Here is a 16,725-nt window from a genome sequence, read left to right on the forward strand (position 1 = left end):
CTGAAGAAAATAATTTTCCTTTAAAAACTATTCGAGTCGAGTCGAACGCGAAAACGAACTACGACAGAGAGACGTAATTCAGTTTATTCATTTTTATCAAAATGGGAATTACGAAATGGAGACAATTGCGAGAGTAACTTGCGATTTCTACGCGATACTCCTCGATTCGGCTGCACTGTGCGCCGTGTGAATTTCGCTCTCGTGGCATCGAACCCCCGATTTCTCCGCTCTCGTCGAAATTCATTGCCGGTGAAAACGCGGCGGCGCGTTGCTGTGCCGAAAAAAATCGTTTCTCCGAACGCGGCGAGACCGAGCCGGTCTCGTTGCCAAAACTGCAGCGGAAGCATCGATTCGCTTGCTCGTACCGTGTCTCTTGCAAAATCGTTTTCTAATAAACGCGACAATCTTTAACACGGATTTCGCTGGATCCGCTCCGCTCGTTTACATACAGAAATCGAGCTCTAACAGCGTTCCTTTTTTCGCTTGTCGCACCGAGATTCCTTTTCCAACGATATTATAACTCCGACCACAAAACCACATGGAAGTTCGCTTTCTATTAACGATAGAATAACAGCGATTTTTGCTGCGTGAAAACCTGTACGATGTCTGCCCGCGCGCAATCCTGCGCACTTTCTTCCACGTTTCCGGGGAATAATTAAATATCACGCAGAATTCCGTTGGTTAGAAGCGGTATAGAATAGGCTCATTAAAAAGAGTTACCTAAGCGCCTCTTCTATACGAGAAACACCGCGCTCTGCCTCTATTTAATAGCGCATCGGATTTATTATAACAGCATCGGAAGCTATTCGTAAATTACACGTGCCGGCGAGTGAAATTCGAAGTTTCTTTCGCATCGGCTGCTTCTTTACAAGAACTAAAAAGCTCGTAAAACAGCTCGAATGTACGTAGATCGTTCTCCGTGGGCATCTGTTAACCTCCGTAATTTGTATATTTCGTAACCAACGTTTTTCTTTTTACCTTGGGCACACGAATCAGCTTTTCACTCTATTGTGTAATGTACTATTCGGTCAAACGTGCAGTAGCACGATGTAACGGAACGCAAAATGTTAATCGATTTAACCGTAACTACTTGTAAATTGGTATTACGGCAGAGACACGGGACTAATTACTTGATTCGATTTATTTAGCATATATGAGCATTTCAATTTTTCTACGAAAATTCGACATAACAGTAATCATAACAATAATAGTGTAATAATTAAAATGAATATGAAAAAGCGTCCTAGCTTCTGATACCAGCATATGGTAGCCAAGTTGAGAATCCTATTCGAAGAATCGGTATAAAAAATAGGAGGAGGCACATAATAGTAATCATAATAATAATAGTGTAATAATCAAAATGAATATGAAAAAGCGTCCTAGCTTCTGATACCAGCATATGGTAGCCAAGTTGAGAATCCTATTCGAAGAATCGGTATAAAAAATAGGAGGAGGCACATAATAGTAATCATAATAATAATAGTGTAATAATCAAAATGAATATGAAAAAGCGTCCTAGCTTCTGATACCAGCATATGGTAGCCAAGTTGAGAATCCTATTCGAAGAATCGGTATAAAAAATAGGAGGAGGCACAGCGATGGATGCACTACAATTTAAACAAATTATAATTCTTCGCCGAACCTTTTCTAAAGATTACGGAAATTTTACATCAATGTAAATTCTGGTATTCTCTCGCGGAGTTTCTTGTTCCTTTGTCGCGGAATCGACGGATTTCCATACATAAATTTCATTTAATTACGTAACCACGTGACACAACCTCTATTTTCCGCGCGTTCTTTCATTTTGTGTGCACATAAATTTAGTTCGCTCGCATCGAGACGCGTGACCGACGGGCGCACGTTTCTTTTTTCGAATTCATAACGCTCGATAGGTCGCGTGAAAGCTTTCCGCGAGAAGGTCGAACATTACCACACGACTGATCAAAGCGGATCATGGCCGATTAATGTCCGGGAACAAAAGGAACATCGATCGGACTCGATCGGCGGAAATCGATGTCGACGAGGAAGAAGAACGAGGAGAAAGAAACTTCTGACCAGGTCATTGGATGCGATTTATGCATTTCGATGAAGGTACGAAGATGGAGCATCTGCTCTTCCACGGCCATTTCGAACCCGTCAGCGGTTCACCCTACCAAAATTTGCGCTCCCTCTCCCGCATTTCGCTGGCCACTTTCACCGGACATAATATACGGCGCCGTGGATAAACTCCGTGCGTTTCGACTCGACGATTTGTAACGAGCACGGGTAATCCTTGGAAAACATGATTAACCGCTGTTTGTCGCATTATTTGTCGCGTTTCACTTGAAAATGTCTCGAATCGTCGTGTATTATTTTTAAGAAGAATCAGCTGAATTTGTTGAAAATTTTACAAAGGTATTCAAAATCGATTAAAATGGACGAATATAAAAAATTGCCCAATTATAAGCAGCAGCACCAAAAAGTATACATATTTCCATCGTCTCGTTCTCTACGAAATAACACAAAGATATTCTCTGATTCAAATCGTTTAAATTTTCATTCTCTGAGAATTATCGTTCTTCAAATATTCGCAAGGAAGTACATAAAACTTTTTTAAATATTTTTTTCTTATGTTTTGTTTCGCAAAGATACTACTGGTGTGCCTGATAATTTTACAATTATATCTTTATTACAATTTTAAAATTGTTAATTATATTTCCTATATTGAATCTTATCTTCTCGCTTATTCTATAATATAAAACGATTATTATATTATTATGAACCGTTTCACATGAACGAATACCAAAATTGATTGACGGCGAGCTCGATGAAACGGAGACAGTCGCGCAGTCGATTTAAGGTTCTGTTAATCTGTAAATAACAGACAGGTTTGAACAGGTACGCTTTAAACGCGTTAACACCCCTCGTTACATGTCGCCCGAACCCGAGCACAGGACGTGTAACGAGAGAACCAGCGTTGTACCGCGATTACAAAGAAATGCGAGTCCGCGCGTTCGAGCGACACCGACGGTCGTAATTACATTTCCGGAACGCGTTTTACGCCCGGGATCATTAGGTTTCACGCTTTATATACATACATACGACGCTCCTGGATCTCATTATCTAATCGGCCTGATAATGGCTCGTCAAACAGAGGGACACACGAGAATGGATCGCCGGGGTACAGAGAAGTCGAAGAATTGCGAGCTGGGCTGATCAAATTGCTACCAAAAACATCTCGGATCGATTCTGCCAGAAACATTATTAACAACACTGCAAACGAACGCAACAGACTGTCGAAAGTTCAAATAAAATTTGACATTTAAAAAGACGACGATAAACCTAAGAATTTACTAAAAAAAAAAAGGCAAACTGTAAAGAACATGAGCAGGACACGGAAAATTAAAAATGGTTTAACTACTGCGAAATTTGCATAGCGCTGCGAATAAGTAAATTTGCATAAAATTGACCCAGTGTCGTATATTTGCGGTGTAATTTAATCACGTTTTAGACTTCCAAAATTATGGTTTTATAGCAAAATAAAACAATAACAAAAATAACAATTTATACTACTTGCTTTCCAACTAAATCACATTGCGTGTATTAAATTCCGTAATCTAAAGAGTATTTACCCCGTTTAATTAATAAATAATAATAATAATAATAATAAAACAGTTTGTAGTTCCATTTTGTGTCAAAAATGGGCCCAATTTCCGTGCGCGAGGGCTAACGAAACAACGTAAAATCTCCGGGAGAGGAGAAACTCGTTTCAAGGAAAGACCGATTTCTATTTCGAGCACGCCGGCGAAGGTCGCGCGAATGCGAAAAAGCAGCCACTCAAAATTAGAGTTCGAATAATTGCGGCTCAAAAATAGCGAGAAATTGAGATGCTGAAACCTTGTCCGGGAAGGTGTACACGCCTTTGATCGTGAATGGAGGCCCGTAATGGACGAAACCGACGCTTTCTAAATGTTCCGCTCGTTAAAAATACAGGAACGTTGTTACCGGCTCGGGCCTGTATCTCCCGACGCCAATAAGAAGCCGAGGAGGAATCAAGGCGCAGGTTGATAGACGGTGAACAAAGCGAATCAAGGATCTGCCGGCGAAACGGTATTATCGTTTAACGAGTGTTCAGGTTGTACCTTTTCCGTGAATAATGATGCCACGGGCGCCCCACGTGTGGCTGCAACATGTTTTACGAGCCATATGTTTGAAGAGACGGCGGACACTCTTATCAGCCATGATCGTATCGATTGTTATTCGACCCGTAAAAGGCAACGGGCGTTTCCTTTATGATACCAGGTAAATTGCACCGAACTCGGGCTGTCGGCGAGCATCGCCTTCCTCGATTCGTAAAACTAATTTATAGAAACGGAAGTCTGCGCGTTAGATCTTACGCTTTCTGTTCGTTCGATCTCGTTGCATACGCTTCCGGCAATTTTCGCTGTTTTTTAATCGCTTTCGAGCTCGCATTCTGCCTAAAACAGCGTGCCAGCTTTTACGAACGGGATAACGGAACGCTTGTTCCTAAACCGAGTATGTATTCGGCTTACTGAAACGACTAGTTCGCAGCAGGTCGTCCAAAAAATAATGGCGAACACGTCTCGAATAATAGCGAGCAACGTAGGCTCGTTCGAGGCGCGAGATTCGCGATGACCAGAAATAGAAAGGCGCTCGTATTTGGGTGCATAGAACTCCGCAGCATTAGTTACAGAGCTGCCTGTACACTCTTCCCTTAGCCGAGCAAATATTTGACGTTTATAAGCCACTTTCTTCGACTGCCTAAGCCGGAGCCTAAAGGCACGGTTTCCTAACGGTGCAGTTCGCCGTACCGGTTAAGTCGACGAAATTGCCACCTCCGATAGCTCGCCGTCGAGACGGCTAGATCATTCCGGCACGAGCTTAACTTCGAGGCAATGCGTATTCTCGGTTTGTAAAATTTTCAACCGTCGCCGGCCACGGCCCGTTCCCCCGGATCGTTATTCAAGTTTCGAGGAACAGCTGTGCTACTCGAAGGGGGCCCCACGCCTCTTTTCTTACGGGGTTATGATGGCTATGCCACGTACCCGGGGCCGAACTGGCCTCTGGGAGAGTCGAGGCCCCGGAAGGCCTGTGCGTGTGTGTGAATCTCTCGATGCTTTTTAAAGGAACGCGCACGTTACTTAACCCGTGTTCCTTCTCACCATCCTTGGGAGAACAGTCTCAGATGTTTCAGTCTCAACCGACCAAGATGTTCGGCGACCGTGAACTCGCTTATAATCATTTTCATTCTTCGCACGCGGTTTGATAACAGTTTTCTTCAATTATATCCTTGCTGTCGAATGATCCGCCCCAGGGACCGTAACGAAGCGTCGATAATTATGGCACTTTAACGATTAACGAGTTTTGCTAAGTCTCTACCAATAATATTCTTATTTTGTTATTATGAATCATTGATTTTTCTCCGTTTCATTAACATTCAATTTATATTCATTATCGATATTATCACTATTAACTTTCCATTTCTTCTTTTCTTCCTTACCATTGCTGGTAAATCTTCTTAAATTATTTGCAACAAAAGGGTTTTCTCCGTTTACTAAACATTTTTGATACAATCTTTTATCGAATGATTTTATTCGAAGTCCAATTATTACGTTCTATCGTTTCGTGTTTTCTTTGAAGCGTTAATTATTCCGAGTGCAGGGAGTTAATTTGAGCAGCTCTCCTTGCTTCATTTCTCAAATAAAAATTACCTCCGACGTGCATGTACGTTTTCGTGTAGAATTATCGTTTCTAATTGTAGATCGTACAATGATCAGGTTCATTTTGACACAGTGAACGTTCCATCCAAAGTCGAATATTTTTGCATACTTATGGATTGTATTTGCATACTTATTGCGTACTTATGGGTAAGTTTGTAAAGTAGAAGGAAACCTGCATATTGACAACAATTAATTCCGTTATTACTGTACGTTAACTGGAAAGGTTAGTAGAAGGGCAAGTAGTCGATGCAAGAGGTTTCTCCCTTCTACTAATCGTTAGCTATTCATATCGGACTCAGCATTGATCCCGAGGAACTAGATTTAAGAAAAGATGTCAAAGAAAATATATGCAGAAGGATTGAACGGGAAACCATGTATGGTTACAATGAATTGCTCTGTGGAGCAACTATTGTGCGCCGACCCCTACCTGTATAATAACGAGCCAGTTTCATAACGAAAGTCTCGGAACACACCTTGTTAAATATGAATGTTATTCCTTTCGTGTAGGTCAACATGAAATTCTATTCCATTGTAATCAATTGTTAAGCGCTGGGATGAATGTAGACACGATATAAATGTAGGCTGTTCCTTGTAGACTCTAGTTATTGCAAAAAAAGTTCCGAAGACCCTATGTTTATGGGTTCGTATCAAAACACCGACGATCGCTTCATCGACTATTTCTCAACCTGCACCGTTTGAGCGACATTGATCTCGCCGACAGTATTAATTAATCGACAATGTTTTTGTCGACACTCGTTTCACAGCCGTTTTAATTCATGTGTTTACCTGCTAATCGTACTAAATGACTATCATCATGACTATCAGGTTAAACTAGTTAAATTAGCGTCGATGTAAACATTGTCGATCAAATAAATGACTGTGGGTGATTCGACATAAACCCATAAGTTTACAGAACAGCCTGAAAAACCCTAAACCTCTCGAAATTATAATTATTATTTTATTACTGCAAACCTAACTTTCAATTATTGTAGAGGAGTCTGAAGAGCCCTAATCATCTTTGAAATCCTAACAGTTGTTCTAATCGTACTAAATGACTATCATTGGCAGGGTAAACTAGTTAAATTAGCGTCGATGTAAACATTGTCGATCAAATAAATGACTGTGGGTGATTCGACATAAAACCATAAGTTTACAGAACAGCCTGAAAAACCCTAAACCTCTCGAAATTATAATTACTATTTTATTACTCCAAACCCAAGTCTCAATTACCGTAGAATAGTCTGAAGAGCCCTAACCACACATCTTTGAAATCCTAACAGTTGTTCAAAAGTCTGAACACTGCAATTTTCATTCAAGTTCTAACGATCCTAGAAAAGATCCGAACGGTTCGATCTTCCTACCAGGTTCTAATAATTGTAGAGAAATCCGCGAGTCCCAAAACTTCTTCCGAGTCTGAAAACTAGTTCGACGACCTCGAACCTCCTCTCAAATTCTAATAGTCGTGGAAATAATAAAGTGGAAAGTCGCCGAACCTTCTTTCAAATTCTAACCGTGCAAACGTGGAAAGAGCACCGACCGCCTTTCAGCCTCAACTACTGCAGCAAAGTCCGAAGACCCCTAAATCATTGAAAGACAGTTTCGCCGGCAAAGTGGTAGACCATTCGGGGGCTAGTAGGTGCTAACTCGAACAAGGGGGAGAGATTCGTCCGCGGATCGGCGTCGAAACGGTCGCGTCCCGCGTACGTGCGAGCGCATTCGAATCTCCTTGTCCCCGGTGCAGTGTTGCACAATGCGAGCGCAATGTCGCGCGCCTATGCGCCGAAGGCATTGTATCGAATGCAAACGGGGAAAATACGCAATGGGCTGGGACGGTGCAAAAAATGGGAGAGAGAGAGAGAGAGAGAGAGAGAGAGAGAGAGAGAGAGAGAGAGGGCGATGCCGTGGCGGCGCGGTTTCGCGTCCATCAAGTAATTCAGGCCAGGGGCCGTGTGTTAACGACGATGTCGACCTTGAATCTCAAGACTCCATCGTCATGGACGTCTGCATGCGAACGAGTACGACAGACAGGTACGTCTCTGTCTTATCTGGCTGCGACGAATTCGTCGTAAACGTCGGATACTTAAAACTTTTCCTGCTTGGCAAGCTCGAAGTCTGCCTCGCCTGGCCTAGTCGCTAAATGCGGCGTCATCGAATTATCGGCTCTTCGAAAGATTGGGTATACCAGTGTCTTCAAACCTTCTTTGCACGACCGAGTACCCATTTCTATCCTTCTTTTGGCAATTAATATAGTAATTCCTTCAGGATCCAATATTCTTCGCACACTTCTGCGCGAAGCGAGCGCCACAATCTTCGTTTCGAAATTCAGTTTTATCGCACTATATTCGAAATAACTGATTACCAGGATTGCCTGGATTTCCAGAATACAAAAGAGTTCAACGGTAAATTATTTATTATGTAATCATTTACTTCGATTTATTATATAATTACATAATTATTTCCTACGGTAAATTACAACGTTTTTGTGAGAAAGTTTCATAGGGATCGGTTGAAACGTCTTCAATTGAAAGAAGATGCATCCTAATTTTCAAGGCCGTTTAGTAGCTAGAAGCGAATTATACGTACATTGCGATCGCCTTCCCGGGATTACCGAGGATATGTGCGTACAATGACTTAGTCACTTGAGTTATGTATACTGACTCGGTCCGCTCGGCCGACATGCCCAGATTACAATGTTTCGAAGGTATTATAAGGGTCCTTGCCTGCCCCTACCCCGGAGTGGAGGACCTATATTACCGAGACAAATTCTATGCCCGCTTTTACTACCTCGATATAACCTCGATCACTTCCATTATGTCGTCCTTTCTCTCGCGACCGACGATGCTCGAGCACAGTAGAGTTTCGATGCTGTTTCAGTTTGACGCAGAACTGGCAAAATATTTTCTATTTATTATACCGTACCGAAAGAGCGAAGACGGTGGATTATTAACGACTTTTGTACCATTTTCATCGTAGCTGCGACGATTAGAACGTTTTCGATTTTTACAATCGCACGCTTACACGTTTACACGAATGCCTAAATATTGGCGAATTGGCGAATCATATTAACCCTTAACGGTCCAATGCCACCATACACGCGGCAGAAATCGATAAAACCGTGAAATCTAGCAGGAAACATTGGAAGAATAGGCAAACGATGAAAATATATCAAGGAAGTTTTATTTGAAAAAATGAACATCTCTTCTCTATATTTGATAGAAAAATTTTCAGTAAAAAATTTCTCTTCGTCTGAAAAACAGTCTGGACTTGGCAGTGTGTAAACTGGAAATACTTTTGGTCCCCTGAGGGTTAAACGTGCGATCTGTGATCCGCAGATAGCGGTTTACATTAACAGTTTTTCCGTATGTTTACTGTGAACAAGCGACCCGTCTACCGAATTAGTTTCCAGTAAGGAAAAGGCCGAGCTACACATTACTATATCTGCAAGGCGAACGACCTGCTTACAACACAACAAATAGATACCGTGACGCGACGGAAACATTTCTCTGTCGCCGACACGAGTTGTGCCAGGGGAATAAAAAAGTCGTGTTATTAGAATTACCGCGTTCTAAAAACGACCGTCGGAATGTTCGCACCGTGTCACAACAAAACCGCGTTCCCAAAGTATCGACGACATCTGCATCCGAGTTAGCAGAATTCTCTCGACCGACGTACTTGTTCGTCCGAACCGTGCATCCCCAGCTTTCGTCGGAACAATTGATCCATCTCGCCCACGCAATTAACTCGAACAATGAATTGCCCATGATCGCCGCCCACGAGCCAGATTTCCCGCGAACGCCGACGATCGCGGTTTCGTTTTCCGAGAACGAATTTGCGGGTCGAGGATTCCCCTGACGCATTCGCGAGCGTAAAAAAAACCCGACTTGGGTTTCTCTAGATAACACGTGCCGCGACGTAACACCGCGTCGTCCACCGAATATCTTCGGCGTCGAACGGCCGCCGATCGATCGGTTAATTAAAGAGCGATTATCGATCGGAGCATTATCTTCGCGCGCAACCTTCGCGAACTGGCGCGGTTGGCTCGCGCACCCCCACCCTTCCGAACGCGGACTAAATTGCGAGAGCGAGACGCCGAGGCGTAATGCAACTCTGCTTCCCGGCGTGGAACGAATAAAACGCTTTGCCGCATTCCGAGCGCAATTTCGAAGATTCCTCGCAGCGAATGGAAGTTGTTTAGCCGTTCGCGCTTACCAGGCAAAACCTTGACTCGATTAACGGCTCGGTTGTTGCTGAATCCGAACGAAATACAGTAATGTCTCCCTAACCGACGCTCAGATTTCGCACAGAAATGGACAATTTGGGAAGAGGAGATACGATTGTTCGAGTCTTGCAGCTCGTTTTTATAGTTGTTGACAATTCGCAACTATTAACGCTGGTGCCGTGCAAAAACTATCTGTTGTACCACTTTGGTGCCATTTTAAAGAACTGAAATAACAATTGAACTATATTTCTTGGGTGTTAAAAAGCAGCAAACTAACTATATCATTGCGCTTATTTAATTAAGAATTAAGTACGAAAATTCTTGGATGACTTATCTTAATTTTAGGAATTTATATTTCCGCCATCTTCGAGATTTTTTTTGTAATCTAAAATTTCCAAGCTATTATGCCGACGTCAAACAAAAGAATCATATCTAAGATCTGCGGACGGCATAGCGTTAAAATGAACCGCAAGGCTCGAATAATCGTATCACCTCTTCCAAAACTGTCCATTTCTGTGGACAATCCGAGCGTCAATTAGGGAGACATTACTGTACAGTAAATTCTCCCTAATTGACGCTCAGCTAGGAAACGAAAATAGACAATTTGAGAAGAGGAGGCACGATTAACCCTTTGCACTCGAAGCAATTTTAACTGCGAGTTCAAATTAATTTTTCTGACTTATGGTATTTCCATTTTATATGACAAAGTGCATTTTATGCATATGAAATTTATAGTCTCACGACTCATACGACAGTTAGACTTTCAACAATTCTTTACGTCTAGACTTATATAATATAAAAATTACCTTAGAACGTGATGTAACAATTTTAATGGTGCCTCAGAGTCACCACTCGAGTGCAAAGGGTTAATCGAGCTCTGCGGCTCATTTTTATAGTTGTTGACGATCCGTAACTATAAAAACGAGCCGCCAACCTTGAATACTCGCATCTCCTATTCCCATATTATCCACTTTCGTGCGCAACCTGAGCGCGAATTAGGGAGAAATTACTGTATAGTAAATTGTCCTAATCGACGCTCAGCTAGGAAACGAAAATAGACAATTTGAGAAGAGGAGGCACGATTAATCGAGCTTTGCGGCTCATTTTTACAATTGTCGACAATCTGTAACTATAAAAACGAGCCACCAGCCTCGTTCTCCCTAATTAGCACTTTGTTTGCGCACATAAGTGGATAATTTAGGAATAGGAGATGCGAGTATTCAAGGCTGGCCGCTCGCTTTTACAGTTACCGATCGTCAACAACTATAAAAATGAGCCGCTAGGCTCGATTAATCGTGCCTTCTCTTCCAAAATTATCCACCTTCGTCTCCAAACTTGGCGTCAATCAGGGAGAATTTACCATACTCGTCGATTTCATTATACAATCGACCGTGTTCGCGAACCGCCGGTCCCCCCTTGCTCGGCGAAACGAACGTTGAGTTTCTCCTGCGGAGCAGAACGTTTTGACAACGATCTAACCGCGAACAGCTGTTCCCTCGGGTAGGTCAGTGCATCGCTCGCGAGTGGAGACTCTGCCCGCGATGGACGTTGTACCCGGTCGACAGGCGACATTGTTGTCTCTGCGCGACGAATCATGAACGGAAGGTTATTCTAATTGTAAAATTAGATAATGTGTCGTTTGCGCCGATTAAAAGATTATCTCAATAAAGGCCCGTTCCTATCTCTATCCTCGCGGCAACCCCCGAACAGGGACACGTACGTATGCCAATTTCTTTCGGTCGAGTCACCGGGATTACGTAATTTTATCATCGGAGCCGGCGGTTTGCTCGAATCGTTCGCTGCAGGAATTCTGTCTCAGTTGCGCGACGCAAGCGAACGCGTCTCTCGCCGCTGCATTTGTATTTTCAGAGATCGCGATGTACGTATGTACGCACGTACTCGGAAATTGCGAACATCGCGATCACATTCTTGACGATCTCCGAAAATTCTCAGAAAGTTCCGGGCGTTTCTAAGCAACGGATTTCACTGATTCCGACGCGATTTTACAATAATCTTTCTCTCCTACCGAACGATGTTCTTAACCGATTCAAACGCGTGAAATCGATCGCTATGAATATTAACGTAAATAGTGCTAAACGGTGACACAATCGTGGCCTTCGCAAAAAATGTCACGTGTCCTCTCGACAAGATCTTAGCGCAACTCGAATGCAATTTTCCTGCATTTCATTTTCTATGCTCCTAGTGCTACCATGAAATTCAGTGGCACGAATGATTTAGGGACTACAATAATGTGTTCATTTGCGAAGTTATAGTCCAGTTCAGTGCTCGGAACGCAACACTGGGCTCCGCCTCCTGACTGTCGGCTCACAGCCGATGGAAGCGGCGAGCGGAGTGCGAGACGCCGCGGCGGGAGTCAGGAGGCGGAGCCCAATCTTGCGTTCCGAGCCCTGGTCTAGTTTATTAACCCTTAACTCGAAGCCACTCGAAGCCATTTTAACCGTCCGAGGGGTCTCCGAGACAGTTTTTTTTTCACCCACAGTGTTTCGATTTCATATGCTTACAATTAGTGCATTTCACGATAACGCAGAAATGATTTTGCAACGTGGTATTTTCCTTATGAAATCTTGTCGGTTTTTTATTACTGTTTCCATGAGAAATGGAAACCGATGTATAAACAGTTTGGAGCAGTTCTTTTCGGAAACTTTGCAATCCCTGGATAACAAGATGACAAGGCCGTTCAACCAGTGGACGAATCGCTCGAAAGCCCATCGTATAGAAAGGGAAATTTCGTAGTTCTGGTTTGACAACGACGGGTCGGTCGTGAAATTTCCTGGACTGGACGAAGCGGCGTCGGTTATTTTTGAAGCTTCACGAATCGAGCCGATGTCGCGAGCAGCACGTTCTCGGACACGGGCAGAAGGGGAGGGGGGGGGGGAGAGGCGGACGATAAGCGGTGACCCATGCGAAACTCGTGTGCAGATATTTCCAACATATTTTCTTTTTTGTTCCTTCACCGAGAGATTTCGTGTACTCCGTTTCTCTCTCACTCCCTCTCGGTGTCGTTCGCTTTTTCGTTTGCGCGTTTTTATGCGATATTGCTTCGTGCACGCGTTTCTCTGGACGACAACACATGCGGCGCCGAAGCGTTGCATGCGCTACGCGGTCGGTTTTAGCGCCGATATTTTGACGAAAGGCACGCCCCTTCGACACGACTACTTTCGAATCTCGTCCGAGAGGTTAGGATAAACCAGGTGGTGCAAGAATTCCGGCGATCGTGGATCGCGTCGATTTTCTAGACAAAGCCCACGGTCCGGCTGTCGAGCCCGTGCTAACTTACCAAGCAATGCCAGCGGATCTGTTTCCGATCCAGAAATCGTGCACACGATTTTCAAACTTACGTTTGGAAATCGTGTCTTACTTGACGGATACTGAACGTTCGATAGTCGAAATGGTTCTTCACACTAAACCTACCGCGGTCAAAGTGGCCGTGGGAAACGCTTGAATAAGTTATATTATTGGAGCAAGTTTTATGATAAAAACTTTACAAAATCTAAATAAATTCGGTCTTCTCACTTTTGCGAAGCGGTACACGCCAGTTAGTATTACTGCTTGGTTGGTTTAGTGTTAAACAAACGTATTTGGCAATTCTGCAAAGTTCCGAGACTCTTTCGTGGGAAACGCTTGAATAAGTTATGTTATTGGAGCAAGTTTTATAATAAAAACTTTACAAAATCTAAATAAATTCGGTCTTCTCACTTTTGTGAAGCAGTGCATGTCAGTTAGTATTGTTGCTTGGTAGGTTTGGTGTTAAAACAGTTTAACTACGGAATTCGTTCAGCATTTACAGCCATGCCAGTTCCAATACCGTGTTCCAAAAAGCGCAAATATGTGATCAAAATTCAATTTTTCGACTACGACTTTACGACGAGACTATAATAGTTTCCATCCAAAATTCTACATGTATAACATATAATATAACACATATGATAGTAATTTAAATTGTTGTAGTTAAATGCGGGACAACAACTTATTTGCAAGTACTGGTTTTTTCCATTTTCTTTTCAGGTAGCACCGTATAGATATAAACGTTATCATTGATTATTCTGTGATAAGACAACAATTTGTTTAAGAGATACTTGATATTGAATCGTAGCCTTGTCTTTCATCCGATAATTTGCGATAAACAATCAAATTATATGTTAGAAGTTAGACTTGTATTAGGATCAAGTCGATGTAAAAACATCTGTAATTTTGGCCACAAATTACAGCTTTCCGGGCCACTGCGCCGATGGTGGGGAAACATAATCATTTCGTATGATTTCGAAGGATTTGCAGGGATAAACTGCGCCAAATAGCTTTAACCGTTTGCACTCGAAATCTAAAAATTTAAAAGCGTGTAAATCTAAAAACATTTTTCTGACTTATAGTACTTTCATTTTACAAGACAAAGCACAATTTAACGCGTACGAAATTGAGTCTCGTGATTCATAGAACGGTTACGCTTTCGGTAATGTTTAAAATCTAAACTTTGATAATATAACAATTATCTTGGAACGTGATATAACAATTTTAATGGTGCATCAGAGTCACTGCTCGAGTGCAAAGGGTTAAATAATGACTACATCGGAGGATAACGGAAAGAAAAGAGTAGAGGCTGGCAGTTTGGGAAACTCGACTACAGAAATATGCGATTCTAAAAGCTAACAGAGGATGATTCGTGTATTTCCATGCAACGCGAACGGGAGAAAATATTCCCGTTTCATAGAGGAATTTATTCGGTGGATGTCGCATGTGTGCTATTCGTATCGGGACGGAGAAATGCCAGGCGTTTTCGATTCGATTCGATTTCAGAGCGGTCCGTAAGTCGAACTAACAAGCTAACTGCCTTGTCAGTCCTCTTATTACGTAATGTCGTTGTCAAACCATACGGATACACCGAAGCGATGCAGTCGAGCGAGTCAAGTTCGCGAAAAGGGCACTCGCGATCATTTCGGATTGAAACGCGTTCAATTTTTCTGTTAGCCGTGCCGCGCGGCAACGGAAGAAAAACTGTGCGGCCACTCTAACCAGCTGCTAACGAGCCAACGTGGCCTCGTATGCGTTCCATCTACGATCTTATTCGTGCTGGTTTCTCGACAACGACGACGTAACACTTTTCAACGATCGGTCACGAATAAATAAGGCTCGCGGATAGTTTTCGGCGTGCGGTCGAGATAATTCGAACGGATGCGTTCGCGAGCAACGAAATTCCACGCGAAATATGGCGAGCAAGTTGACGATCGGGTGTCTCTCTTTCCTTGGCACGACATTACGACACATGTACGCGCACACAGAGAGGCAGCAGAGACACGCACACGAGAAGGAGCGCGCGTGCGCGCGCTCACCATTTCGTGACGACGACGTGTAGAGAGTCGCGTACGTACACGCCTATACGCACGCGGAGATCCACAAGCTCGGGATCCTAGCCTATACATAAGGAAAAGTGACCGAGACGAAACGTATGGAAGTCCCATTAGGATTCACTTACCCGATTCTTGAGGAAGTCGTCGATGGCACGCTGCGCCGAGTCGGTGAGCTTCACGAAGATCAGGGACTTGTTTTCGTGAAAATTACTATGCGACGACAACCCATACTGGACACCTGCCACCAGCGCCGCCATTTCTCTGTCTCTCAGCAGCGGGTTCTCTCTCGCACACGTCCCCCTCGTAAAAGCGCACACAGCTGACGACGTCCTTGTTGGTTAAACGAAGCACTTTTTTTTCCTTTCCTCCTTTCCGTTACCTTTTTACTTTTTTTAACGATGCAATACGGAACGGCTCATGCTACGTCGACGCGATAACACTTGTCGCGGCGGTATTTCTTCCACCCGTGTAACAAAACGTGTAAAAAGACGTAGAGAGATACAGAAGAGGGAAGAGAGAAAAAAAGAAGGTAGAGAGAGACAGAGAAGAGAGAAAAAGAGACATAGAACCCCCCCCCGAAACAGAGGATTCTCTCGCACTGGCCCCGTATAGCTCTAGCACACACGCGTCTCTTCGGGTTTTCCTTCGACGTAGATTTTTCCTTTTCTTTTGAATTCACGCTCTCCTCCACCTTTGTCACTTCTTTACGCGGTTCGTTCTTCTCGTCACGCTCCGAAAGTGGTAGCACCCGCGCGTAAACCACCCTCTCACACGTTCCTGGTCCTCGGTTCTTCTCAACCGTCACATATTAGCGCGCCGACACGTTTCATTTCAGATTTTTCTCGCGATTGGTGAGAGCACAGCGCCCGACGTTTTGCCGTAAGGAACTACACAACTACACTTTCGAACGACCACCTGGTAGGCGGGGCTTACGGGAGAAGAGTCGACCAATCCCGAGAGGTGTTGAGGTAGCGTGCGACTGCCGACCGTACTGTCCCCCTGCGGTCGCAGTCAACGATCGACTGACGTTGTTTTCCTGCATCGTATGCTTTCTTATGTACTACTACTGCCATCTGGAGGTACATTTTTGCAATACAATTTCTTTTAGAGAATAAAACTATCAATCCGTTGCACGTACTCGTGTTATTCATAATACGTGCACGCCAAAGAATATTATACCCCCTAATATAAATGCCTGCAAATTCTAGTTTCTACGGTTACATTTTCGATCTATGTATGTATATATATATATATATATGAACTGTTAGCGCGATTCTCTCATTGTTTCGTGTAATTATAAATATATCTTATATATTACTTGAGATTTAGCGAAAAGAAATTATGATCCTTTTTCTGTAAGAATTTCTTACCGTGTATATTTGCTTTAAGCACTTTATCAATTAAAAATCCTCTATTATTTTAT

General features: G+C 43.2%; 1 protein-coding gene across 1 annotated transcript in view; it reads right to left on the reverse strand.

The window, feature by feature from the left end:
• The window catches only part of Su(Tpl) (Suppressor of Triplolethal), a 266,427-nt gene extending 250,098 nt beyond the window's left edge, over positions 1-16,329 (reverse strand). The window contains exon 1 of the mRNA XM_033467878.2: positions 15,428-16,329. Within this exon, the coding sequence (XP_033323769.2) occupies positions 15,428-15,559 (132 nt within the window). The 5' untranslated portion in view covers positions 15,560-16,329. The remainder of the gene's footprint in view (positions 1-15,427) is intronic.
• Positions 16,330-16,725: the final 396 nt, after the last annotated feature.

This window comes from Megalopta genalis, chromosome 4 (assembly GCF_051020955.1).
Source record: "Megalopta genalis isolate 19385.01 chromosome 4, iyMegGena1_principal, whole genome shotgun sequence".
Classification (NCBI taxonomy): Eukaryota; Metazoa; Arthropoda; class Insecta; order Hymenoptera; family Halictidae; genus Megalopta; species Megalopta genalis.